At 49.0% G+C, this 27491-nt stretch overlaps 2 protein-coding genes across 2 annotated transcripts; one reads left to right on the top strand and one right to left on the bottom strand.

Moving 5' to 3' along the window:
• Positions 1 to 1324: 1324 nt before the first annotated feature.
• On the top strand, positions 1325 to 16744 carry GUCA1B (guanylate cyclase activator 1B). The gene is made up of 5 exons (XM_059938694.1): positions 1325 to 1493; positions 7850 to 8180; positions 14173 to 14322; positions 15710 to 15830; positions 16539 to 16744. Exons 2-5 carry the CDS (start codon positions 7974 to 7976, stop codon positions 16664 to 16666), a joined length of 606 nt encoding a protein of 201 aa, XP_059794677.1. The 5' UTR covers positions 1325 to 1493; positions 7850 to 7973; the 3' UTR covers positions 16667 to 16744.
• Positions 16745 to 20019: 3275 nt separating this feature from the next.
• On the bottom strand, positions 20020 to 26401 carry GUCA1A (guanylate cyclase activator 1A). The gene is made up of 4 exons (XM_059937454.1): positions 26201 to 26401; positions 20967 to 21116; positions 20509 to 20602; positions 20020 to 20192 (listed from the first exon to the last, which is right to left on the bottom strand). The coding sequence occupies exons 1-4, from the start codon at positions 26399 to 26401 to the stop codon at positions 20020 to 20022; spliced, it is 618 nt and encodes a 205-aa protein (XP_059793437.1).
• Between the last annotated feature and the right edge of the window lie 1090 nt (positions 26402 to 27491).

Below are 27491 nucleotides of genomic sequence, written 5' to 3' on the forward strand. Positions count from 1 at the left end.
CTGCATACTTGCCTCCAGTGGCTCTCTTTTAAAGGTGTACATCCACTTCCAGCTGTTTTCAGACTAAAGTAGCCTCTAAACCAGATTATTTAGCACTTCAAATTATATATTAAAATCTTGTTTTAAGATAAATACAGAGATAAACTACACACACAACAAAAATTAATGGTATTTCCTTGACATAAGTACTTGGCATATTTGAAGCCCACTTGATATAAACTAGGTAATTTCTTTATTCTGATAGACTGAGAAGGGTCTTTTTGTTTGTTTTTAATTGGGTCTCCTGAGTAAAATGTATGTTCTGAAAATTAGAATTAACGCCCAAGTCTCAACTTTCTGTTCATGGTGGTGATGGGAGGTAGTGAGAAAAGTAGACCTGATTTCGGGATGGACCAGAAGGCAGGTAGGAAGTGAGACGGTTTTTTATTGAGGTGAAGCCCTGAGTTCATTGTTATTTTCTCTGATCTGAAGTATAGTTTCTTTTCATATTAAATAAAATAGTGTTAAGGTCTGTTTTAAATTATTGGTAGACTCTACAGATTAAACTCGTTCAGTGCCTAGTTTTGATGCTTTCAAAGAGAATTACTTATATGTCCTTTGGCCACTTAGATATGCCACAGTAAATACATAAAGCAATTATTTTAAATCAGTCTATTTTTGTAACATTTCTGTTTGTCAGCTACCCTTCCTCCTTTCTTACACTATTAAATTAGCTTTACTGCAACATTCATGAGTAGCCGAGTAGAGAAAACAGGCCTGAGTCAGATAAGAGTTCAAACCCACTAACTGCTATAAACTTAGGCAACGTGTTTAACCCTCTCAGAGCCTCAGTTTACTCATTAGTAAAATGTAGGAAATAAAACTTATGAAGGTTGGAGTATTGAATTAGGTAACTTGTAAAGCACCTCACACAGTACCAGGCAGATAATAGACATTCAATAAATACTAGCTATGTGAATGAAGAATATTGCCTGCCATATCAGTTAACAAAGGATGTTGCAGCCATCAAGCCATCACATTACAGCCACCCTGTCGGTGCACCCTGAGGAGACTCAGGATGAGAAGCACAGGATACTGCCCCCAGATAGCTGAGGTGCATATTAAAGGAATGATTTCAGTGAGCCCAGACTTGCATCTCCCCATACTTAGAAAAGTGCAGAATTCCTTAACTCGAGACGCCTGGTTTTCTTTAATTAATGGTAATCTTTTGATGTTCTGAATACCTGGTCTTTATTGCAAAAACCTCTGTATATCCTGGCTCTCCCCCTTGCCTCTTCGGAGCAGTCTCTCAGAGTTATCTGAGGTGCTGTGTCCCGAGCTTAAGTCCTCAGTTTTGTCCGCTAAATAAAACATAACTCTCGACTTTTAGATTGTGCTTTTTTTTTCAGTTGACAGCTATTACCAGATGGCAGAACAAATTCGATGATACTGCAGATGCTTGTGCGCTGTACTGTTTAAAAACCAGCTGGAAAGGACTTCAGAGTATCTCTAAGGTGAGGATAACACCTTACAGTGGTTGCAAAATTTAATTTGGATGAGAAAACATGTAGCATGCTTATTATAATAACCACCATACATTATGCCAAGCATTTACAGATATTATCTTATTTAATCTTTATAACAACCCAATAAAGTAGTTACTATTATCCCCATTTTATAGGAGAGAAAACTAAGTTTGACTTGCCCACTCAATTGCCCTTTCAGTTGACAGATGAAACTGAGACGAAAAAGGTGACACTGATTTGTCTGAGTTCAGGTTAGTGAAGACAGAGCCTCAGAACCTAATTTTTAAAGGCTAGGATGTACTCAAATGCCCACACATTAAATCCAGACTATTCAAACCTAAAATCCAGATTTATTTCCCCTTGCACATTAGCAAAGTGTGCTACTCAGTTCCCCTAAGGCTTAGAAGTAAAGATATTGACTGGGGGAAAATAAAGAATAAAAGTTGTAAATGTGTATGAATAAAGGCAAGAAGCATAACCCACAGGGCGATCCCTGTGGTCTCAAGGCTGACATTGGTCCTGACTGTCTGAGGCAGCAACAGGAGAGTTTAAGCTCCAGCAAGGAGGGGCCTACTGGGTTATAGGAACCCTGGCATGGAGACAATTAACCCTGGGGCTTTGCGCCAGGCCCATCTCAGGCTCTGCAGACGCTGGTTTGTTGCTCACACGCATTTCTTTACCCCTGGAGCCAGGCTTATGGCTGAATGCCTGCGATCCCCAGGGTTCTCTTTGCAAATCCCTGCTCAATTCCTAACCCTGTCCTCCTTAAAGCCTTACTATTGTTACTCACTTCACGCTCTCGTTCTCTGTGGGGTCCTAATCCTCTTTAAAACGATATATTTATACCTCAACAGCTCAGCGGTATTTAAGGGCAGGTCATGGGCAACTGACCCACATGAAAAGCCAATTGAATTTTAGATTACTCTGCCAGAAGCTAAATCGAGTTCTGTTTCATTCATACAGTCTCTTGAGCACAGGTACCCACAGCAGTGGATTGCATATGCTGTCTTCAGGTGTGATGAGATGGGGACAAGTTCGAAAAATCACTGGAGGCCTCTTCCAGTGCTAAAATCCCACTATCTTTTCCCATCGACAAATATCTCCTAGGGAATTCCCTGGTGGTCCAGTGGTTAGGGCTCCGCGCTTCCACTGCAGGGGGCACAGGTTCCATCCCTGGTCGGGGAACTAAGATCCCACATGCTGCATAGTGCGGCCAAGGAAAAAAAAAAAAAACAGGAAAAAAAATCTGCTAACCCAGGCATTCTCAAAGGAATCAAGAGCTGTTGTCTTGTAAAATTAAGAGTAGTACACGTGAATTCAGCTCTGACCGTGTGTCAAGCACTTTGCTCAGTTACTCAACAAATCTTGTTTCTGCCAAGAATTCCTTGTTTGTGTCAAGCACTGTTTTAGGCTTTGGAAATTCTGCAGTGTGTATGTTGAAGTCCCTCTCCTCAAGGATCTTAGATTCTAGTGAGGAAGACATGCTAGGGGAAAAAATAATAATAAGATCATTTCATAAGCATTTAAGCACTGTGAAGCAAATAAAGTAGGATAATGTCAGAATTACTTCAGTACCTATTTGAGGTGAGGTTGGGAAAGTTCTCTCTGAGGAGGGGAGAATGTCAAGAAGGAGGCAGCCATGTGAGGGTCTGGGGAAGAGCATTCCAAGCAGCAGGACCCATCAGTGCTAAGGCCCAGTGAGTGCGGTGTGTCTGTGGATAGGGCAGAGCAACATGCAGGTGAAGTAGGAGGATCCTATAGTGCATCACGGCCGTGGGAAGGAGTGTGGATTTTATCCTGAGTTTCAGTGGGAAGCCGTGGGAGGGTTTGGGGCAGGATAGTGCTAGGGTCTGATTTACGCTTTAGAACACACTTCTCTGGCTGCTGGGTGTGGACTGGAAGGAGGGAGGTGATGGGAAGATGGGGGCAGGAAGGCCAGTTAGGACCGCTGCAGTGGACCAGTGAGAGGACGTGGCCTGGACCAGAGCTGCAGAAATGGAGGGCATGGGAAGTGGTTGGATTCAGGATAAGTTTGGAGGTGGATATGATGGAATGACCTACTAATAGATTGAAATGAGATCTAAGAAAGAGAGGACTCAGGGATGACTCCTCATTTTTGGCCTAGGCAGCTAGATAAATGGTGATGCCATGACTGAGGTTGAGAAGGGTTGAGGAGGGATTTGGGAAGGAAATCCGTACTTTGGCTTTGGCCTTGCTAAGTTTGTGATTTGAGTTGAGCTGTCCAGTAGACAGCTGGGCTCATGAATCTGGAATCTACAAATGGTGTGTAATGTTGAGGGTGAATGAGCTCTCTGGGGAGAGCATGTGGGTAGATGGGAAAATGGTACTGAGGACAAGCCTGGGAAGCCCAAGCATGAAGAGATTTGTTTAAAAGGAGGAGGTGCTGGCAAAGGAGATGTACAGTCAGTGAGATTGGAGTGAAATCAGACACATGTGGGTCCTTGAAACCTAAGGTGTTTGAAGGAAGAACTCACTTGGTGAGCTGTGCTGAATCTGCTGGCAGGTTGAGTAAGAAAAGTAGGTCATTGGTGACCACTGTAAAGCCTTCTCCATGGAGTGATGGGGATGAGTATCCAATTGGAGTAAGTTGAGGAGAGAATAAGAAATGGAGAGGATGCAAAACAGGTTCAGTTATCTACTGCTACCTTAAAAAATGCCCGACACTTCATGGCTTCATGACAACATCTACTTTGCATGCAGATCTGCAGTTTGGGAACACTGTCTGCTCCGTTTGGTATCAGCTGAGGTGCTGGAAGGCCAGGCCTGGAGGCATCTACAGGTTCACTGACTCCCTCAGCCTGGTGGTTGAGGCTGACTGTCAGCTGGAAGCCCTGCGTGTGCTCTGGGCTTCCCCACAATATGGTGGCTGCATTCCCCAGGCAAGTCCTGAGGGAGAGCCAGGCACAAACCCTGTCGCCTTTGATGACCTAGTCTCGGAAGTCACATAGTGTCACTTCTGCCCATTCTCTTCGTTGAGTACCATAAAGTCCCATCCAGCTTGAAGAGAGGGAGAAATAGACTCTTCCCCTTGATGGAAGGAACATGGGAGACCAGACCTACTGCTGTGCCAGTTTCGGAAAATAACATCTTCCACAAGGGGTTTTGTTGTCACGGGAGCCAAAGTTAGGACAGTGGCTGGAGGGGAGTAGGGCAGGGCCAGTGGATCCAGTAGGCACAGTACCTAGGGCCCACAATATTTATTTTTCTTTATTTTCTTTTTGGCTGCGTTGGGTCTTCGTTGCTGCACACGGGCTTTATCTAGTTGCAGTGAGCGGGGGCTACTCTTCATTGCGGTGCGTGGGCTTCTCATTGCAGTGGCTTCTCTTGTTGCAGAGCACAGGCTCTAGGTGCGTGGGCTTCAGTAGTTGTGGCACATGGGCTCAGTAGTTGTGGCTCGCAGGCTCAAGAGTGCAGGCTCAGTAGTTGTGGCGCATGGGCTTAGTTGCTCCGTGGCATGTGGGATCTTCCTGGACCGGGGCTCGAACCCATGTCCCCTGCATCGGCAGGCGGATTCTTAACCACTGCGCCGCCAGGGAAGTCCCCGGGCCCACAGTATTTTTAATTTCTTTTAAATGTTTTAATTTTCAAAACCAGAAGAAAGAATTAAGATAATGCAACCTGGACTGGACTGGATTATATTCATCTTTTTACCAATGAATGATAAAATAGCACTTTTAATATTTCCTTATTTAATCTTTAATTATCAATATTAATCTTGTGACCCATGAAGGCAAACGTGGGTAGGCCCAAAAAAGTCACAGTGGGATCCTGAATGTGGGATTAAGGAAGAATTTTTGTTTTGTTTAATCTTGTTTTCATAAAGGTGATATTAAAGCACATCTGCAAACGGGAATGATCCATTAGAGAAGGATAAATGGAGGGTGCAGAAGAGAAAGGGATTACTGTGGACATGAAGTGCTTGAGTAGGCAAAGGGAGGTGACATCTAGAAACCAAGTGGAGGAGCTGACGGGGGGGAAGTGGGAAAGGGACGCTGTGTCCATCGAACCAGGAAGAGGGGCCGGGTATGTGAGCACAGGTGCAGAGAGGTGTGTCTGCTATGGGAGGATGAGGTGGTTGTCAGATGCATCTGCTTCTCTGTGAAGTGAAGGATGTGACAAGGTCATCAGTTGAACGCGGGAGCGAGGGGAAGTTTTGAGGGCAGGAAGCATGGTGGAAGAGTCATCTCGGGGAGAAGGGATTCAAGTCAGCAGAGGAGAGCGTGCAGTACAACTGTCCGGCATTATTTGAAGTGTGTGTGGCCAGTGCGATTTTCTGACTTTTTCCAGCTGTGTTTAGCCTCGGGTGCAGATGAGGTGTTAGCGCATAGTTACGGGGATAGCTGTAGCCAGGGTCAGGTTTTGCCAAGCGAGTAGTTAGAGGGAGAGAGGGGCGCAAAGGTCAAGGTCATGGCAAGGAAATGACAAGAGTTCTGGGCCATGTGTAAGGATAAGGAGGAAAGTGAGAATGTGACAGATGTTAAAAAGCATAGTGATAGACGGGTTGGAAGTCTCAACAGGGCTGGTGAGTTGCTGGAGTGAAGCTGTTAGCGTAAGTGAGTGGAAGGAGAGGTGATGACGGTGTTTGAACGTTTCAGACCATCAGTAGGGAAATTCATGGTAGCAAGGCCTCCTGTAGACATTCTCAGACTTCACGTGCCGTGGAAGCACCTGGAGAGCTTTTTAAAACACAGACTGTGGCCCCGCAACCCCAAGTTCCAGATTCACTAGGGGAGGAGGGGCCTGAGAATCTGCATTTCTAACAGACTCCCAGATGTTGCAGCTGCTGGCCCAGGGACCACAGTGAATGGGGGCCAAGGTGGGGTGGAAGAAAAGCTCTTGGGAACTGGGGAGATAAGCTTTGAGGCCAGAGTGGGAGGGACCAGCTGTCCACCTGATGCTTTGGGACAAATGGTGACGTCACCAGTGAATGATGACAATAAGGACAAATACAAGATGGGAGGGTCAGACGTGGCCTCGAAGGCACTGGCATTTCTGAGGGAGAAAAGAGGAAAGGTAGAGGCAACAACTGAACAAGGAGGAGACCAGCCTTAACCTCCAGACCCGGAGGCACGTGGGATTTGGGAGAAAAACCCATCGGCACTTGAAAGGATGACAGAGGAAGCGGGGTTCCACCTTCAGGGATGGCAAGGAAATTAGAAGAACTTTGAGAGATTAGGGACGTCTGGAGGCAGGGAGCTGAGAGCGAGAGCGAGCAAGAACGAGAGAGAGAGAGAGAGAGAGAGAGGTCGAGACTGGAATGTACAAGCAATTCAGGAATGAACATCCAGTGGGAGGCAGGCACTGCTGCCCCTGAGATTATGAGACACACTGGAAGGACTGCCCCTAAAATCTCAAAAAAATTAGTGCTCCAGGTTTTCTGATTTCTTGGAGGTGTCATTTTTATATGCCATTAACATAAGCATGAGTATATAACTGATTCAAAAACAAATTCGCAGGACTTTCCTGGTGGTCCAGTGGTTAAGACTCCACACTTCTAACGCAGGGGATGCAGGTTCGATCCATGGTTGGGGAGCTAGGATCCTGCATGCCGAGCGGCGCGGCCAAAATAAATAAATAAATAAAAATAATTTTCAAAACCAAATTCGCATGAACCTTTCAAAGTAAGAGCCTTCAGAGATAAGTTAAGCCACGCTCCCAGATCCTTCTCATGTGTTTATACTTTGGAGAAAAAGTGGGAAGAGCCTGGCTGATAGGTCTTGGATGAAGGGTGTAGGAGGGAAGTATTTGTACTTTAAACAGGGAGATGGAGAACTTCCAAGACTCAGGGGTGTGATCTGTAAAGGAGCTTCAGATATCATGCTGGGGACTGAGTTAGCCTGGGAACAGAGGTGCTCACCCAGAGCCCTTTGCATCATAGATCCTGCTGCTTCTCATTGGGCCAAGTGAAGGGCGAGCCCCAGCTCACCAGTGATTCTGTTTTATGGGCTAGGAGTTGTCCTTGCTTCCTCTCTGGACTTCAGAGTCTGCTGTATCTCCAAGATGGGCCTCCCTGGAGCAGCATGGTGCCCAACGGAAAGGGACAGGGAGCACGTGTGTGATGGGAGGGTCTCAGCCTGTCTTCCCAACTCCCCCTCCATCTGCCTACCTCTCAGTGTCCTCCCCTTCTCCCTCTTCAGAATCTGCCCAGCAGCTTAGTTGAGTGGTTGATGAGACTAAAGGGAGGGGTGGGGCTGGGGGAGCTTAGCTGACTGGAGGTCAGACCTTCCAGGGGAATCTTCTAATGATCTTAGGGCGCTTAGCTGGCCTGGCCCCGCCCCCTCGCTGCCAGCCCCCTGCACTGCCCATCCTGTTCTGTTGGCTAGGAGGTGATGAAGAGCCTGGCTAAGAGGAGGAAAGGGAGGAAGAGGGCCCTCGCCTAAGGAATCCATTGGCAGAAGCCTGGGAGGAAGCACAGACCCTTGCTCCCTGACGTCCCCGGGGGCCAGGATGGGGCAGCAGTTCAGCTGGGAGGAGACAAAGGAGAACGGCGCGATGGACGTGGCGGAGCTGCAGGAGTGGTACAAGAAGTTCGTGGAGGAGTGCCCCAGTGGCACACTCTTCCTGCACGAGTTTAAGCTCTTCTTCAAGGTCGCGGGCAACGAGGAGGCCACCCAGTATGTAGAGGGCATGTTCCGAGCTTTCGACAAGAACGGGGTAAGGCGCCCTGAGGGGGAGGACCGATGGCTCAGGTCTCATCCCGGTGCTAAAGGAGCGTCCTCAGTGGGAGCTCCGTTCCCCAGTCCTCCTGCTCTTCCTCTGCGCTTCGTTTCTCTCCATCCCCTCTTGCCTTTTCTGTCTCACTGCTCCCCCAAACTCTTCTCCCCATCATTCCTCTTTCCTTCTTCTCTTCCTCCCCTCCACCTCACCGCTCTCAAGTGACTGGCCCTCTTCCTGAGAGCTGAGGGGAGACTCTGCAGAAAGGCACACGGTCCAGCCCTCTCTGCGTGTATTTATGGACAGGGCTCCGTAGCTGGAGGACCTGGTTTTTCGCACCCACCAGAGCACTCCTGGCTGTAAAGATAAGGGGCTCCAGAGCTGCCCTAAATGGGCGGAGCTATCCTGGAACAGGTCGTGAGCGCCCCCTTGTTGGGGTCCTTCGAATTGAGAGCGGCCAGCTCTTCCCACCCAGAAAGCTGGAGGAGGCTCCTTCCTGGACTTGGAGGTTGGACGGATTATTGCAAAAGCCCCTTTCTACTCTTCAAGCCATAAAAGATTCCATGAAATCATCCATCCACAGGGTTTCTTCCAGCCCTTGGATGGCACCAGGAGCTAAGAAGATAATATATTTTGTAAATGCGCACGTGGGAATTGAATTCAAACATTGAAATCCCTTCATTATTTAAGGCCATCCAGTCCAGCGCCTCTGCAGTACTTTAAACCATTAGGTTTGCCTCAAATACCTATTTCAGTCCCCCAAATTGAGGGGGTGGTGGGTTGGACCTAGATAATTAATCTGGAGAAAGCGGTGGGTACTCCACTTCTTTGTAGGGGGAGAGCTTCACTTTCTAGAGAGAGTCACTGGGAACGCTTCTTCAGGTCCCAACCTGACCCTGGTACCGGTCAGTGCACATCTCCTCATCGCCTGTAGGGGGCGGGAGGGCGGGGTCAGCGTCATTCCCTGCAACAGAAACCTCCTTGGAGATGAACCCTGTCTCGGGGCCCAGAGTGAGCTTCAGCCTTCCCAAAGCTCCTCTCCACACGCGCCTCTGAGGCAGCAGCAGCCCTGGGAGGGAACAGGCAGCGGTTGTTATTCCAAATTCAGTGAATTGATTGACCAAGATCATATACTCAGGGGTCCTGAGTCTCAGGCAAGTGCACCTGCCCAGAAGGCAGTTTGTTGGGTTTTTTTCAGAGAGAAAATGATTTTTCTAAGTGTTGAATGTCATAAGAAAAGTAAATAAATAGATCATATATAGCAAGAGTCACTATCATAGATTTATCAATCTTCCTCAAATTCGTTTAAAATTCAGTATAATAACAATTCAAGATCTCAAAGGGATTATGAAGCCCCTGGGAATAATATGGCTGACCTCTTATACCTAATCTCCTCCTATAAATCAGCATATAATATTCATCAATTGTTTTTAAAACAACCTTTTAATTTTGGTATGATTTTAAATTTACAGAAAAATTATAATAGTACAATTAATTCCCATGTACAATTTATCCAAATTCCCCAACTGTTTACATTTTGCCTCGTTTGCTTTACCATTCTCTCCGTGTAATGTATTATGTATTTATGTATATATGCATACATATAATATATACATATATGTGTGTATTGTGCATATAAATATACATACATTTTTTTAGAGAAAATTATAGACATCACAACCTTTTACCCAAGTATTCTAGTGTGTATTTTCTAAGACCAAGGGCATTCTCTTAACCTAATAAGTGATCAAATCAGGAAATTCAACAGTAATAAATTCTGTTATCTAATCGACAATCCATATTCAAGTTTGGTCAATTGTCCTGATGACATCCATTATAACCTTTTTTTTTTTTTTTTTCGTTTGATCACACATTGCATTTACTTCTCCTGTCTCTTTCTTAGCCTTTAATTTGGAAACTTTAATCTCAGCTTTTCTTTATCTTATTTGACTCTGACATTTTCGAAGACTGCAGACCAATGATTTGGGTTTGTCCCATGTTGCCTCGTGATGAGATTCAGGTTACACTTCTGGCAGAAATGCCCCAGAAGAGATGCTGTGTCCTCCTGAGTGCATCACGTCAGGGGGCACATGATGTTGGTTTGTCCCATTAGTGGAGTGGTTCACTTCGATCACTTGGATACATGGTGTTCTGCCAGGGTCCACCACTGTAAAGTGACTATTTTTCCTTTGTAATTTATAAGCATCTTATAGGGAGATACTTTGAGACTAAGTAAATTTCCTGTTGCTCATCAAATGCTCATCCCCTGGGTTTGGCCTCAGCTGATAATTTTCTAACTCCACCGTCTATTTATTACTTGGCCTCCTGCTGTAAGGAAGAGCATTCCAGGCAGGTGTTTGCAGCTCCTCTGTCAGGGACTGAGCCTTCTTTCTTTTCTTTTCCCACTTTGTGTCTCCAAACCTCCACCCGACTCCACTTTCCACCTTGGCACAATCTTTGTATCAGCAAGTCTTGTTTCTAGGCAGTTGGTCTGAGATTTCTGGGGCAAATAAAATCAAAAGAGCTCATAGATCTTGCTCACACGTCAAAATCTGAGGTGGTGGAAACAGGGTTTTGGTGGAGGCAAGGAGGTAGGAGTGCCTGGTCTGTGCTGCTGCTACGCCCCCTCCTGGTGGTGGTAGTAACACTCGTCTCTGGTGCTTGCCTGTGATGCACTGGATGGAAGAAAAGGGAGGATGAAGCTCAAATGTCCTTTGGGATCCTTATGTAAGGAGTGTTAGGGGTCAGGGTTGGTTCACCAGTGCAGCACATTCAGGGAGAAACGAGGCAGGTAATCCCACAGAGCAGATCATGTTCCTGTCACTTCTGCTCCAGCTCTCGAGTAGACAGGCATTTCCATCATCTTGGGCCCCTGTGGGTAATTGAAGCTGATGAGAGCTCGTGTGCAATGGATGAGATCAGCCCCAGCTGGAAGCTTTCCAGAGCTTATCCGGATGGGTGGGGGGGTTTGAAGTAAACTCGAAGGCGAGATCACTTTTCAGGAAGAGGCTGCTCTACAGTGGGCCTCAGGTAAGGTGAGGGGTCTTTGTAGAAACCGTATCATGGTGAGACAGGGTGTTATGAGAACAGAAGGTTCTAGACAAAGAATGTGGGGGAATCTAGAGATCTGGAGAGTAGGGATTTGTCCGTGGTTTTTTGTTTGTTTGTTTTTCTCCCCTTGGTGCTAGACACCAGGTTCATTTTTTAGACAGTAATAGACCTTGCATGGAGTAAGACATTTCTCCCAACCTGATGAACTGGAGAAGGCATGTAGCTTGAAAGGCTCTGCCACTTGCTGGGTGGGAATTTCTTGGGCAACTTATTCAACCTCTGAGTCTCTGTTTCCTCATCCATAACATGGGGGTGACAGACCTGAGGGAGATGATGTATGTAAAACAGATGATCCCTACCAGCCATTCTGCACACATTTTCCTACCCAATTCTTATTTTAAAAGAAACCTAACATCTATTTTTAGTAAGCTTAAAAAATAATAATTACTAATGAAAATAGCCTTTTAAAGAACAACCAGTTATCACATTGTACACCTTAAACTTACACAGTGTTCTTTAAAAGGCTATTTTGCAATTATTACCTCAGTAGAGCTGGGGAAGAAAAACTGGGAACAAGCCAAATAACCTTCAATGAGCAAACAGAAAGCAAACTAGGGACCATTCATAGAATGGCGCACCATACAGTAATAAAAAGAAAGGAACTGTTGATGCATGCAGTGACAGATGAATCTCCAGGGCATTGTGCTGAGTGAAAAAAAGGGTTACACATTATATGATTCTATTTATATACCATTCTCAAAGTGAAAATATTTTTGTGATGGAGAACAGATCAGTGGTTGTCAAGTGTTACGGTTGGGGGAAAGATGTGACCCTTAAGAGGTAACACAAGAGAGTTTCTTTGTGTTGAGAGTTACTCGTATCTACACGTGATAAAATTTTGTAGAACGAGTGGGGAGGGGCAGTTCATAGGTAGGGGATTAAGAGGAACAAACTATTACATATGAAATAAGCTACAAGGATATACTGTACAACAGTATAGTACAGGGAATATACATAGTACAGGGAATATAGCCAATATTGTATGCTCCAATAAATGGAGCATAATCTTTAAAAATTATGAATCACTGTATTGTACACCTGGAATTTATATACTATTGTACATCAACTATATTTCAATTAAAAAAATTCATAGAGGGGCTTCCCTGGTGGCGCAGTGGTTAAGAATTCGCCTGCCAATGCAGGGGACACGGGTTCGAGCCCTGGTCCGGGAAGATCCCACATGCCGTGGAGCAACGAAGCCTGTGCGCCACAACTACTGAGCCCACGTGCTGCAACTATTGAAGCCGTGCGCCTATAGCCTGTGCTCTGCAACAAGAGAAGCCACCGCAGTAGCCCCTGCTCACCACAACTAGAGAAAGCCCGCGCGCAGCAACGAAGACTCAACACAGCCAAAAAAAAAAAGGCTACTGGTGGGGGGCGAGGAACAACCAGCAACTGCTAAGAATCTACCCTACAGAAATTACCAGAGACATAAGAAAAAATACATATGCACAAAGATGTTCATTGTGTCACATAAAATATCAAAACCATGTTCAGCAAGAGGGACTTCCCGGTATTCCTCTGAAAAAGAAGAAGAAAAGGTATGATTTTAAATAATTTTGAAGGCATGGGAAATTTTAAAATAAAAATCCAGGAACTAAAATTATAGCTACAGTCTAACCTCAATTAGGTAAATACATTGTGAGGAGTGTGGAGGACCAGAAGGAATTATATAAAGGATGTTGAATAAAACTCTTCAGGTAGGCCCATCTTATTTTCTTGGTTTTTCATTAGGCTTTTGCTGTTTCCCTCATTTGTGGCCGTGTTCTTCTGTTGCTCAAACCTTGCCCACCCAGGCACCCCTTGAACCGGGGCTGAGTGACCTGACCCAGTGGGACAGTGGGGCTCTGGGCCAGCAATGCCATTTCTGATTACAAAGTCATGGGAATGGGCTTCCCTGGTGGCACAGTGGTTAAGAATCCGCCTGCCAATGCAGGGGACGCAGGTTCGAGCCCTGGTACGGGAAGATCCCACATGCTGCAGAGCTACTAAGCCCATGCACCACAACTACTGACCCTGTGCTCTAGAGCCCGCAAGCCACAACTACTGAACCCACGTGCCACAACTACTGAAGCCCGCATGCCTAAAGCCCATGCTCTGCAACAAGAGAAGCCACCGCAATGAGAAGCCCACACACTGCAACGAAGAGTAGCCCCCGCTCTCCGCAACTAGAGAAAGCCCACGTGCAGCAACGAAGACCCAACGCAGCCAAAAATAAATAAAATAAATAAATTTTTAAAAAAATTTATATTAAAAAAAAAGTCATGGGAATGACAGACACTCCTGGGAGAGATGACAATTCCAATTTTTGATTTGGAGGGCTGAGATCCTGACCCTGAAATACATGAGGTCCTGCTTTCTAATTTCCTGTCAAAACTATGTTAGTCTCAAATTCAGACTTAATCATTTCTTCATTGATTCATAAATATGAGACTCTGGGTGGAAGTGGCATTGTGCTAGGCATGGAGGAGGGACAAAAGCAATGTATACCCCTCTCCTTTCTCCCGTAGCATAGAATGTAGCTAGAGAATGAGACACACGAAACACTTAAGGGTAGAATAGATGGTAGGTGCTGGGAGTGTCGGAAGAGGGAGAGGGAGATCATTGTGGCTGAAGTGGTGTGAGAAGGAAGGCTTCCTGGAGGAGGGGACCCTTGAGTTGAGCCTTGAAGGACAGATAGGAGTGGGTGAGCATGGAGACTGGGAATAGATCCCAGGGCAGAGAACAGCACAAGCACAGATGCAGAGGCACACAGAATGCAAGGAGGAGGCAAAGCCCTGAGTTTACAGGGATGGTGGCCTAGATTAGGGCTCACACCTGTGCTCCAGGGAGATACGGCGGTGGGCAGGAGGGAGCCTCACAGCTCCCACTCCCAATGCAGGACGAGACCATCGACTTCCTGGAGTATGTGGCAGCCCTGAACCTTGTGCTGAGGGGCACCCTGGAGCACAAGCTGAAGTGGACCTTCAAGATCTATGACAAGGACCGCAATGGCTTCATTGACCGCCTGGAGCTGCTGGACATCGTGGAGGTCAGTGTCTGCTCAGGGCGGGGGGACAGGGCAGGCACCTAGGCATGTGGCCCCGCTGGGCTGTGAGTGCTGGCTGCTGAAGTGGGGGCCCCTGGGGCTGGGGGTGGGAAGGGGCATTGGAATCATTCAGAGTGTGCTTTCTGACCACAGTGAAATTAAGCTAGAGATCAATTACAGAAAGAGAATGAGAAAATCCCCATCTGTTTGGAAATTAGGCAATCCACTTCCTAATACTCCATGAATCAAAACAATAATATCACACATACACACAAAGTATTGTGAACTGAATAATAATGCAAACATAACAAAACTTGTGGAATGCAGCTAAAGCTGGACTTGCAGAAACATTGGTAGCCTTAAAATGTATATACTAGAAAATAAGAGGCTGAAAATTCAATGATCCAAGAAGTCTTCTCAAGAAATTAGAAAAAAGAGTAAATTAAGGCCAAAGAAAGCAGAAGAAAAGAACTAATAAAGAGCAGAAATTAATGAAACAGAACACAAATGCATAAGGAAAGTCAACAAAAGCAAAAGTTGGTTCTTTGAAAAGACTAACAAAGCTGATTGACTACTAGCAAGAACGAGCAAGGGGTAAAAAAAAGTACTACAGCTCAGACTCTGCACGAAACCTGCATTAGCCTATTACGCCCCAGAACTGCACTCCGAGGAGGGGATTGTTGGTCCATTTTACAGATAAGGAAATCGGCCCGTGGAGGTTGTGTGGTTTGCCCAAGTTCATCCACCAGGAGGTGCTGGGCTGCCTGTAACCCCTGAGCCTCCCAGCACCGTTAGTGGGGCCTGCTTTGTGCCAGGCGCTGCATTGGGCTGTGGGGACCCAGAAGGCACACCTCTGTCCTCAGAGAGCCCCAACCAAGGTCTAAGGATAATCCTCACATTTGTCTGTCTCTTCCCCGTTTCACTTCCAAACGTTGCCTCATTGCCAGAAACAGGGCAAGGGAGACACCTGTGCTTTTCCCTCTCCCGTCATCCTATTTCACACACATACACACACATCTATAAATACACTAAATTCTCTTTTCCTCTCTGAATCTCCATTTCTTCCTCCGTAGTGTGGAGTTCAGACCATCACTGTGCCGTCCACATCCCTCCTTAAAGGTTTTGGGTGTCGGCTCTGACACTCACAGTGGAAATGCCAAAGGCGTGGGGCTGAGGCAGTGTGTGAAGCCGAGAACTCCTCGGTTGGAATTAGGCCAATGGGACCCTGAGGGAACAATGGGACCCACGGGTCACTTTTAATTTGGTCCCATGGTCCTCAGATGCACAGACTGGGGGGCAGCGCTGGGGACGAGCTGCCGAGGGATGTGGGTCCTGGGGAGAGGGCAGGGCGTGCAGGGTCTTGTGGATACCACCGGGTTCTCTCCCACAGTCCATCTACAGGCTGAAGAAAGCCTGCAGGGTGGAGATGGAGACTGAGCAGCAAGGCGAGCTGCTCACACCTGAGGAGGTCGTGGACAGGATCTTCCTTCTGGTGGATGAGAACGGAGATGGTAACGGGCAGAGAGGATGGTGGCGCGGGTGGGGGGCACGGCACCCATCCTGGATCACCCAACTTTCTAGCCACGTGACCTTAGGCAAGGCCCTTCACCTCCTGACAGTGAGATGGGTGTGGAGGGGAGTACATAAAATAACAAGGGTGTCACTAGCATGTGAGGTTTGTAAGAGTGATTAAAACTCCTGTGGGAGTTGCTGATGGAGGCCAGGCAAGCACAGTGGAAGAAGAGGAGCTTTGGAGTCGGGCAGACCAGGGTGCTACATTTACCCTCTCAGCCTGGTCTCAGTTTCCTCACCTGGAAAATGGGGCTAAGAACGGTTGAAAGGAAAAAATGGGGTCATGTACTTAAGAGCCGGCTACTTGGGCTCTCCTCGCTGTAGCTCAGAGCCCCAGCCCCAGGCTGTACAGGGAGGCAGCTGGCTGGGAACACACCCAGAAGAGCCCTCAAGAGCATTCTGAGGGTACCGCGGGCAGAAGTAAAATTTAAACTCACTTGCAAATAAAGTCCCTTAAAGAAACCCTTGAAGGTTCCAGGTGACTCCTGGAGAATCAGGGAATCGACAAGGCCCAAGCTTAGGCCCTGAGGCCGCAGGCTCATCTGTGTACAAGGTGTAGGCGCACCCAAGGAGAGAAGGCCTCACCTCTCACCCCCACCCCATTTCTTCCATTCCCCCTGTGACCGTCTCTCCTACCCCTTGTGCAGGCCAGCTGTCCCTGAATGAGTTCATTGAAGGTGCCCGTCGTGACAAGTGGGTGTTGAAGATGCTGCAGATGGACGTGAATCCCGGTTGCTGGATCTCTCAGCAAAGGCGGAAAAGTGCCATGTTCTGAGGGCTCCGGGGTCCTGGGAGCCCTCCAAGACTCCAGGCTCACCAGGTTTCCAGAGCAGTGGGAGGGCCCCTGGCTCAGCCTGCTTATGCCCACTCTTATCCTGGCTTGGACTTCCTGGCATCCCCTGTGCAGGACTTCCTGGCATCCCCTGTGGGGCTGAGTGGGGTGGGGAGGGGCCGTTGGTCTGAAGTGGCCAACAGGACCCGGTCCATTGGGAGGATTCACAGGGTGGTGAAGGGAACAGGCTTCCTCTCCCCCTTCAGCTGCTCCTGGGAAAGCTATGCCTTGGCTAGGTGGTTGTGGGGTTTCCACAAATTCTTACATGGTCCATAGCTGGAAGCAGGGAAAACTGAGGGGTAGGGGTTCCATAGATGAAATTAGCAATGAGAATGCCTACACAGTGTGAAACTGACTAGTGGAAGGGTGGGGCTGGCAGGTGTTGTTGACTCTGAAGAAAGGTAGGAATTGGGGAGAAGGGATGGATAATAATTACATCCCCCCAGGATCCTGAGGAATGTTCATGGGAGGACTCTTGCCTCTTCCTCTCCAAGTTGTCCTTGCCAGGGGTGTCAGGAGGGAAACTTGCAACAAGTAAGGCCGTGGTCTTCCTGCCCTTGGAGGGGGTCAGCTGTGCTTAAAGGGGCTGTGTCAGCTCTGCCCTGGTGCTGCTCCCCCAGCCCCTGCTGCCAACCCCTCCCCACCCTCCCCTCCCCCTCCCTACCCCTCATCCCTCACACTCACCTCTCCAACCCCCGCCCCCAGAGTGGACCCTCCACAATTCCCCGTCACAAGCCCACAAGCCAAATGTGTCTCCTTAAAGGATGGAGAAAACTTTCCTCTGTCTCTGGGGAGAACTGGGGCCTGCCAACCTGGGTTCTAGGCCAGGCTTTGCCTCCAACTGCTGTGTGACCCAAGACGGCCATTTCTTTTCCCTAACCTTGGTGTCTCATCTGCACGGTGAGCAGGTTGGACTAGACAAGCAGTTTTCAGATTATTACTTTTTTAGATGTGGAATTCTTTTTTTTTTTTTTTTTTTTTTTGCCGCACTGCACAGCTTGTAGGATCTTAGTTCCCCGACCAGGGATTGAACCCAGGCCCTTGGCAATGAGAGCGTGGAGTCCTAACAACTGGACCGCCAGGGAATTCTCTAGACGTGGAATTACTTTTGTTATACAAACTCTATGTGCAACCCCAGTACATAAACTAGATTAAAAGGCAGTCACTCTGGGGCTTCCCTGGTGGCGCAGTGATTAAGAATCCGCCTGCCAATGCAGGGGACATGGGTTTGAGCCCTGGTCCGGGCAGATCCCACATGCTGTGGAGCAACTAAACCCGTGCACCAAAACTACTGAGCCTGCGCTCTAGAGCCCGCGAGCCACAACTACTGAGCCCACACACCACAACTGCTGAAGCCCGCACGCCTAGAGCCTGTGCTCCGCAACAAGAGAAGCCGCTGCAATGAGAAGCCAGCCCACCACACGCAATGAAGAGTAGCCCCCGCTCGCCGCAACGAGAGGAAGCCCGCGCACAGCAATGAAGACCCAACGCAGCCATAAATAAATAAATAAATTTATTTTAAAAAGAATCCGCCTGCCAATGCAGGGGACACGGGTTCAAGCCCTGGTCCGGGAAGATTCCACATGCTGCGGAGCAACTAAGCCCATGCGCCACAACTACTGAGCAGCGAAGAGTAGCCTCCTCTTGCTGCAGCTAGAGAAAGCCCGCACGCAGCAACGAAGACTCAACGCAGCCAACAATAAATAAAAGGCAGTCACTCTGGTTGCATGGGGTGCCGAGGAACTCAGAAAAGGAACTCATGTGACTAGATATGTTTCTGTGTTGATGTATGAAGAATAAAACTAACTTGTGGAGCCTGTGATTTGATTTCATGGGCATTATATTCATATAAAGTTTCCTTTAGAAACAAATGTAAGGTAAAAAAATAGTTGATTAAAAAATAATAGTAATCCAGCTGGGACACAGATATGCCCCAGATCATGAAGATGGTATGTGAATGAGGTTGGGGAAATGTCCCAGTTCTATCCAAATACCCTCCCAGCTTTGACCTCCAGGATTTCCCAAGAGGCAGCCACCAAGAGAAGAAGCAGAAATGTCAACTCCCTTTTTTTCCAGGTTGCCCCAGGCATTGAGCTCCACCTTCCCTCCATGTCTGTGCTCAGGCCCTGGCTGACTTCCCAGTCTGAAGTGGTTCACGTGACGGACAGGACGGTGTGAGCAAAACACATCCTCTCCTCCCCGCCCAAGGGGGCTCTCTGCAAGCTGGGGGTTTACCCCCCTTTCCACTTGTTTGCTCCATCCCACCCCTGGATTTTTTTTTTTACTCCCTGAACTTCCCTCACACCCCGCTGAAGCGAAGACTCAAAGTTCAGAAGGAAAGAGCATCTTTGAAAACATGGTCATAACTGCTCCAGCCTATGTCTCTCCCCAGGTTCTTGGACAGGTGTTCCTAAAGTTGGGGTGTGCAAAGAATGGGGATAGAGCCCACCTATAACAGACTGTTCTACTTCCCAACTGGCTGTCAGGTGTCACTGCAGCAAGAGGGATTTAGGCTAGATCAGGGATGGTCAGGACACTTGCCATAAACAATGAGTCACAATCCTGTGGGGAACCACGTGGCACCATGTGCCACCGAGGGGCCAGCAGAGGAAGAACGAGGGTGTTGTGCAGTCACTTCTGAATAAATATGGATTTCCTCTGGATAAAGGAGCACTGTCTATAGTATCATATTTTATTATAATGATGCTTGGCCTGTGAGATCTTTGAGGATGAGAATTGTCCTCTTCTTTGCACGTCTAACATCTAGCATTAATACAAAGTAGGTGTTCGATAAATGCTTGTTGAAGGGAGGAACGAATCAACACAGACCACACAAGTACACTCTGGGATGCTGGGGGCAGGATGGGTGTGTGATACAGCACCCAGATGGAGGCCGCAGCCACCAGATCTGTGTGATCCTATTAGAGTCCCGGGAAAGCCCACCTCTGCCTCAGAGCTTCTCTGTCCAGAAGAGCGTGGAACTGGAGAAGCTCAGTGGGAGAGCTGGTAAAAGCTGGGGGAGGGGCCAGAAGGGGCTGGGGAGGAGCCTGAGGGATGTTGAAGGCTTCCCCCAGCAGGGAGCGGTCACCACCAGCTGAGTCACACAGAGGGTTCAGGAACCGTCCTTCACTGTCCCCTGCTCTGAATCCCCACCCCTGCCCCTCTGCTGCCACCATGTGCCCCGAGCAGGTGAGCTGAGCCTTTGAGTTCAGAAGACTCCATCTAGTATGAAAACAACGAGACACCAGGCACCACCACACACCCCTCCCCAATACAGAAACAGTAGGGCGGTGGGCTCAGCCGGCTGCTTCCGCTGCCTCACTTTCCCTGCCACCAGCTCCCTCCTCATCCTGCTCTCCATTCTGGAGCCTGCGCACAATGCGGGTAAGGTCCAGGCTTCGGGTTAGCGTGTCCAAGAGCATCTGGTCCTTCTGGACGCCCTCCATGAACTCCTCCAGGGAGAGTTCCCCTGGGGTAGAGAGAAAGGGCATCATGGGCAGGAGGTGTTCACATCTGCTGTCCGAGACCCAGAGCTGCAGTCTTGTAAAGGGGACAGAACCAAGGCTGGAGGAAGTGGCTGTGAATGGAGCTGGCCAAAGAGCCAGAGACCAAAGTCTGGTGCAGGCATCCCCAAAAGCCAGCTCTGTGGCCGGGGCGGAGGCAGGCAGAGGAGGTGGCCAGCAACGGCCCTTTTGTGCCTCCCTCTCCCCTTCTGCCCTCTCCCCTGGGGACCCTGGTGACACCCCCAGTGACCCTTCCCCTGGGGACCCCCAGCGCGGCCTCACCATCCCCATTGACGTCAATCTTGGAGAACACTGTATCGGTGAACTCCTCTGCGGTCATGGTCGAGTCGCTGCAGGGGTTAATGGTTCGGATGGCCTGGGAGGGAAGAAGAAGTGAGATGACCCGTCCTAATTAGTCTCAGCGGTAGGAGCGGGGCAGAGCGAGCACGTCAGGCTCCCAACAGCGTGTGTGTGTAAGGTGAGTACAGATCAAGGTGCCTGAGGCCTCAGGCAGAGCTGGGACTGCGCTTCAACGGATCTTGGTACAGATGAGGAAACTGAAGCCGAGAGAGCAGAGGAAACCTGGCCCGGGTCACGCAGCTGGTGAGGGCCGAGCCACCCAGGGGAAGTCAGTCCCAATCCTGTCCGCTTCCTAGCACACTGTTCCGCCAGCTTAAGACCCAGCCCCAAGCTCTCAGCTCTGGCTCCGCCCCTGCCCGGCCCTCTGCACCTGGAGTTACCCGGATGATGGTGAGCAGCTCATCGCGGTCGATGCATCCGTTGCCGTCCACGTCGTAGAGCTTGAAGTACCAGCGCAGCTTCTGTTCCACCTTCCCCTTGAGGACAAGACTCAGCGCCGCCACGTACTCCATGAAGTCGATGTAGCCGTCCTGGGTGAGGGGCATGGTCGCCTGAGCCCCCTCTGCCTGGGCCCCGCCCCGGCCCCGCCCTCGGAGCCCCCGGGGCCCCAGGATACGCTGAGCCCAGGCCCGGACCCGCGCCCCGCCCCCTTGGCGCCCACCAGCTTACGTCCTCCTGGACGCCCGTTATAGCTCACCCTACCTGCCCCAGGATGGTTTATCAAATTTGATAAACCAGTCCCCTCTAGAGTATGAATGGCTTATGCTATCCCTTCACAGGTATTTTGGTTCCAGCCGTCACTGGCTGCTTCCCTGTGATCCTCAAACTTCAGCCTTCCAGTTTGGGGGGTGGGGTGTAAGAGTGTGTAGGTGGGAGGAGAGACAAGGACTCCCCAGGGATGGGGGCGTGGTTTGGACGAGCTCTAACTAACCGAGATAAGGCGTACAGGTAGATGGGGAGGCACCGAGCGCCTTTCTCATTCTTCCCTTTATTCTTCGTAACTTACCGAGCACCAACTACGTGCTGTGATAGGCTGAGGATTCAGAACTCCGTAAGATAGAACCCTGTCCTGACGGGAGCGCAATGTTGAGGACGCAGGTTTGAATCCTGACCTCACCCTCTCAAATATGTGGGATCTGGGACAAAGGATTTAGTATGTCTCTGGCCCTCGATTTCCTCATCAGTAATAGTTATAACAGCTGCCACCTCCATGGGATTGTTGTGGGCTTAAATGAGTGCATGTGTGTAAGGCACTCAACACTGCCTGGCACATAGTAATCACTCAGTAAATGTTAGCTATTGTTATTACCACTATACTATTACTATTATTATTATTACTATTATTATTATCAAGAGATCATTGTGCCATCATGATGTATATTCAGTGACAGCACATCTGGACAGGACATTATGGACTCACAGAATAGGGGAGCACCCAGGCAAGGGCAGCAGGGAGGCTTCCTGGGGGAGGCGCTGCCCTCATTGAGTCTTGGAGGGATTGGCCAAGGGGGAAGGTGGTGCAAGACATTCCTGTGGGATATTTCCCCAGAACATTCTCCAAATGTTCAGCAGCTGACCATCTGCCTGGCCCTGCCAGCCCTACCAATAGGGTCAGAGAAGCAGGGAGCACAGGCCTGCTTCTGCCCACCTCCCCCAAGCCAAGTGAAGCTGGGAGAGGGAAGCCTTGTCATGCAGAGAGGCTGGGTACTGTAAGGAAGGGAGCACTGGACTCAGAGCACGTGACTTGGAGTCCAGTCCCTGTTCCTCCACTTACTCACAACCATGACTCTGGAACCAGGAAGTTACTGAGAGGCAGATTTGGGGTCAGTATCAAGAACTCTTTAACAGGCAGGGTTGCCCGTGGTGGAATGAGCCTCGTGCAGTAATGACCTCTCCGTCACTGAAAGTGTGCAAGCAGAGGCCGGGGTAAAGTTATTAGGGATGTGGCAGAGGTTGGGTATGAAGGCCTCTGAGATCTCCCGATTGTGTGCTGGCCTTTGGCCTTAGGTGAGACCTTAACCACCTGAGCCCCGTGGTAGGTAGGTAGGTAGCCCCGTGGTTCACACTCATAGTGAACATTTGCGTAGTGCTTCCCCGTGTTTAAGGGCTTTCCCATATGCCTTAGCTCAATCAGTCCTTGCCCAACCCTCCTTTCAGGATCATTGTCAGGATGGAGTCAGGCGCCCCTGCAGCCTCGCTCAGAGAAGCAAGAAGCCCGCTATCGAAGTTTCCTCTGGGCAAGGGGACACAGGGTGAGGGTACTTTTGCTTTTCATTTTTTATCTTTCTATATTGTTGGAAACTTTTACAATGAGCTGTAGTTTTTTGGTAATTAAAATAGTTTTTAATTTTGTAATTTTTTGTAATTTAAAAAAAATGGCTAAAAGGGGGCAATGGAAAGGTATGTGCACTGGTGCCAGAAAGACCTAAACCATGTCTTAGGAGAGGTGCGACCTCGGACAAGTCACGTAACCTCTGTGAGTCTCAGTTCCTCAGCTCTGTGATGGGAATGACAGTATGCGCTTTTCAAGATTGTGGTCTGGGTTAGATTCAGTAATAAGACTACAGCGATACTTTTTTTTCATGCTTCATATGATGTTTTACTCACTTTACTCTTTTAATCTCGCAACCACCCCTGGGTATTTTTGTCTGCATTTTCAGATGAAAAGCTAAAGTTGAGAGAGGTTAGGCCACACACTAGTGAATGACAAAGCCTTTCCTAGAAACTGAAGTCTCCTGAATGCCACCCAGTGCTCAGATGCAGGGATGGAAGATTTATATTGATTTGTGTGCACCTGTGAGATTGCCGGGTACAGCCAAGCCCAGGCAAAACTTTGAAGTAAACAAAGCATATGGCGGTTACCCAGGTCACACTCCCCACTCACAGCTATACCCCCAAACCCTGCGCACCCAGTGCAGTACCCTAGGATACAGCTCTCTTCTAATTCAGGGGCTGGCAAACTTTTTCTATAAAGGGCCAAATAGCACATATTTCAGTTTTGACAATCAGTAAAATAATGAGTGTGGTGTGTTATAATAAAAATTCATTTACAAAAATAGACCCATGGGCTATTGTTTGCACTCCCCTGTTTAACTTCTCTCTGTATCAAAACTTCCCAGTCTTGTGTCCCATCTCGTAGCTAACCTGCCCTACTGCTTTATGCTGGCGACAATGGTTGGAAGCAATGTTGCCTGAAGTGTGATTTATCCCATTGGTGTGTACAAGGCACTTTAGATGTTACAAAGATGCTGTTCAGTTTAACAATTAGCAGGTATGTATTTAAATTAGTGTATATTATATAATATATAACTATTTCATAAAATTCATAATTTCTCACATAGTCATTCACTCAAATTAAAATATTGATTGAGCACCTACTGTGTTCCAGGCACTGTTCTAGGTGCAAAGGCTACAGCAATGAACAAGAAAGACAGAAATCCCTGCCTTCATGGAGCTCCCATTCCAGCAGGAGAAATTGACAATAAACATAGCAACTGGGCTTCCCTGGTGGCGCAGTGGTTGAGAATCTGCCTGCCGATGCAGGGGACGCGGGTTCGAGCCCTGGTCTGGGAAGATCCCACGTGCTGTGGAGCGGCTGGGCCCGTGAGCCACAATTGCTGAGCCTGTGCGTCTGGAGCCTATGCTCCACAACAAGAGGGCCGTGATGGTGAGGGGCCCGCGCACCGCGATGAAGAGTGGCCCCCACTTGCCACAACTAGAGAAAGCCCTCACACAGAGGCGGGGACCCAGCACAGCCATAAATAAATAAATAAATAAATAAATAAAATTAAAAAAAAAAAAAAAACATAGCAACTAAATGTTATTCAGTATCATGTATTAGAAGATGAGACGTGCTCTGGGGGAAAAGGGGAGGAGTAGGAAATGCTACGGTGGGGGCTAGTCCTAGTTAAATGGGGTTGAAACCAGGAGATCAGGGCAGGTGTCAGTGGGAAGGAGATATTTGAACAGAGTCTTGCAGCAGGGGAAGGTGTGAGCCAAGCAGAATTCTGGAGGAAGAGAGTCCCAGGCAGCACCCAGGCCCGAAGGTGGGGATGTGTGTGGAATTGAGGAGGTCAGGTTTGGGACAGTATAGGTGGTGCTTACATGTGACAAGTGATGGCATATGAATGACTCAGGTTAGGCAAATACAGGGTTGATGGGTTGCCCCTCCCTGGTGTCATACATGTAATCTTAGGGGGTCCTTCTTAAGGTTTCCTTAACAGGCAAGAAGCTGAGCTATTTCAGTGCATTTGGGTATAAGGTGTTGAGGCTCAACCATGAACTCTGCCCCCTCCTTTTCGGGAAAGATCACTTCTTCTGGAGCATCTTGGGGGACTAGCCTGATGATGCCATCCCTCTTGGTCTCCATAACTTGGGCTCCAGTACTCTGACCCTGCATCCCTTTCAGGAAAGCCCTTGGGCACCATGGTGCTGCCCTTGAGGCTGGGACTCAAAGCCCATAATCTGCTTTGGCCCCTTGATCCTAAACATTAGTGAGTTTTAAATAGCCTCTGAACCCCAGCTTTCCCTAGGAGCCCTGCCCACAATGATGTTGGGACCCTATGGGCAGTGAGTGGAGCCGGGAAAGCTCTGGGTGACCTCTCCCTGGTGTGCAGTGGACATATGGCAGCATCACATCCCCACCTTCAAGGGAGCACCAGCCGGGGTGGGGACCAGCAGGGGTGGGGAGATGGGTGTGTAGATTTACGTTCTTCTACCACTACATCTTGACTGAATTGCTCCAGATAAATGGAAGATTTGCTATGAAACACCAAGAAACATCTTAACTAATGCTCCCGACGTCCATGACAGATATAGGTGAATAAGCTGAGGCAGAGAGGGGAGGAAATGGGCTCCAGGCCACCCAGCTGATGAAAACTAGGGGCCCAAACTCACAGTGCCCCCTCTATCTTATCAGGAAGTCCTTACCCAATGCACCCAGGTGATTCCTTGGGGAGACATATAATTTGACCGCTGCGCAGACCTTTAATCCCTCTTAGGGTGAACTGAGGTCACCAGGTGTTTGGGAGTTGGAGTAGCCTGGGTTCCCCAGTGACCAGGCAGCCCTGACTGTCCCCAGTTCTAGTGTCCACAGGCCATCATGGGATGGGTGACCCAAGCAACATGGGCCTGCCCATCCCAGACCAGCCGGGCTGAAGGTCATCACCCTGCTCTCTGCTCTCCACCCCTCCTCCTGCTGCATCCCGTGAGCATCTAATGGCCTGTGCAGAAGCACCACATACAGTGCCAAGCACTTAGTAGGTGCTCAACGACTGTCTTGTAAGTGTTCATATTTGTTCTGGAATAAACTGTGCATGTGGAAGAGGCAGAGGAAGCCAGTAGGTTTGGCCTCTGGGCGCACTGATCGGGGGCCTCTGTCTTTCCCTGGAGAGTGAGGGCAGGGACGATGGCTGATTCATTTCTGAACCCCCAGTGCCTGATGCACAGTAGGCGCTCAATGAACATTAGAAAACTGGAATCCCTGATGTCGACACTCGACCTCCCAGATAAATGAAGTCACTCCTCCGGCCATTCTCACACCTTCTCCTCCCCACCCCCCATGCTGGCCAGGGGGGGCGTCCCTCCAGCACTCCCCACCCAGACCCCTGCTCACTTTGTTGAAGTCAAAGGTCTCAAACATCTGCTCCACGTACTGGCTGGCCCACGGGCTCAGGTTCTTGAGGCCGAAGAACTGGCGGAACTCGTAGAAGGTGAGCTGGCCGGAGGGACACTCGGTCATGAACTTCTTGTACCACTGGTGGCACTCGGTGCTGCTCAGCTCCTCCACCGACTTACCGTCCATGACGTTCCCCATCGCTCAGGCCCACGGGAGGCGGATGCCCCAGACGGACTGGTTCTTTTCCCTGCTGCTCCTCGCACCTGGGCCGCCGGGCTTCCTAACACTGGGCCCTCCTCTCCCACAGGCCTGAATCCCACAGATCTGAGCGAGGGAGGGCCTGGTGAATCAAAAAGTGCAGGGAAATGATAGGAGGAAACGAGCAGAAGAGAGAAGGTAATGGAGGCTGTGCAAGCCTACACCCAAATCCAGGGGCTGCCGGAGAACTCGCGTTAAAAGTCCCCACTAAATCCTTGCAGCCAATGGAGACCTACTCCCTGGGAAGAGGAGTGAAAATAGAACAAAGCTTAGAGGAGCAGAGGCCCAGGATTACAGCCCTGAGCTGGAGGTGAGAGGATTTTCTTACCCAGTTTGCAATCTCCTTATCCCTTCTCACCAGGACAGAGTGGGTGGCCAGCCAGCAGCTGTTCTGATCCTGTCACTTCCTCTGCCTTCTCCTCCTGTTTTGAATGGGTTCTCAATGTTTCTGGTTCCTGCCCTCAGACACGGCATTGAGGTACCTGTGAGAAAGAGCTGGTTTTTCTTCCAGAGCTGGGCCAACTTTGGGCTCTTGATAGGGCTGCTGTGTATAGTTATTCAGGCTGTGCTCTGCACTTGGCTGTCACAACCGAGGGGTTCAAATCACACCATGGATGGCTAACATATGAGAGTGTCTGGGTGATGCAGAGTTTGTGGGCTTCCAAGATGAGTCCTAAGCAGCCAAAGGGAACCCCCTCCTACATAAAACTGCACAAATATCCATAGCCACACACACACACACACACACACACACACACACACACAGATCCTGTTCTGACCACACGCTCATATTCCTGGAGGTTGCATCTTTCCCATCCTGGGACGCTTGAATTCAGCCCTCCATCTGACCCTAAACCTGATACCATCACCACCCAGGGGCATGGGGATAGGGGACATTGAGTGTGTGTCTAACGGCCTGGGTGTGTGTGTGTGTGTGTGTGTGAGTGCAGGCACACAGTTGCATGGGTGTGCTCCTACCTGCTGGTCCTAGAAAGCTCCCAGGCCAAGCCTAGGGGCCCATCTATGCAGC

Source organism: Balaenoptera ricei, chromosome 11 (assembly GCF_028023285.1).
Source record: "Balaenoptera ricei isolate mBalRic1 chromosome 11, mBalRic1.hap2, whole genome shotgun sequence".
Taxonomy (NCBI): domain Eukaryota; kingdom Metazoa; phylum Chordata; class Mammalia; order Artiodactyla; family Balaenopteridae; genus Balaenoptera; species Balaenoptera ricei.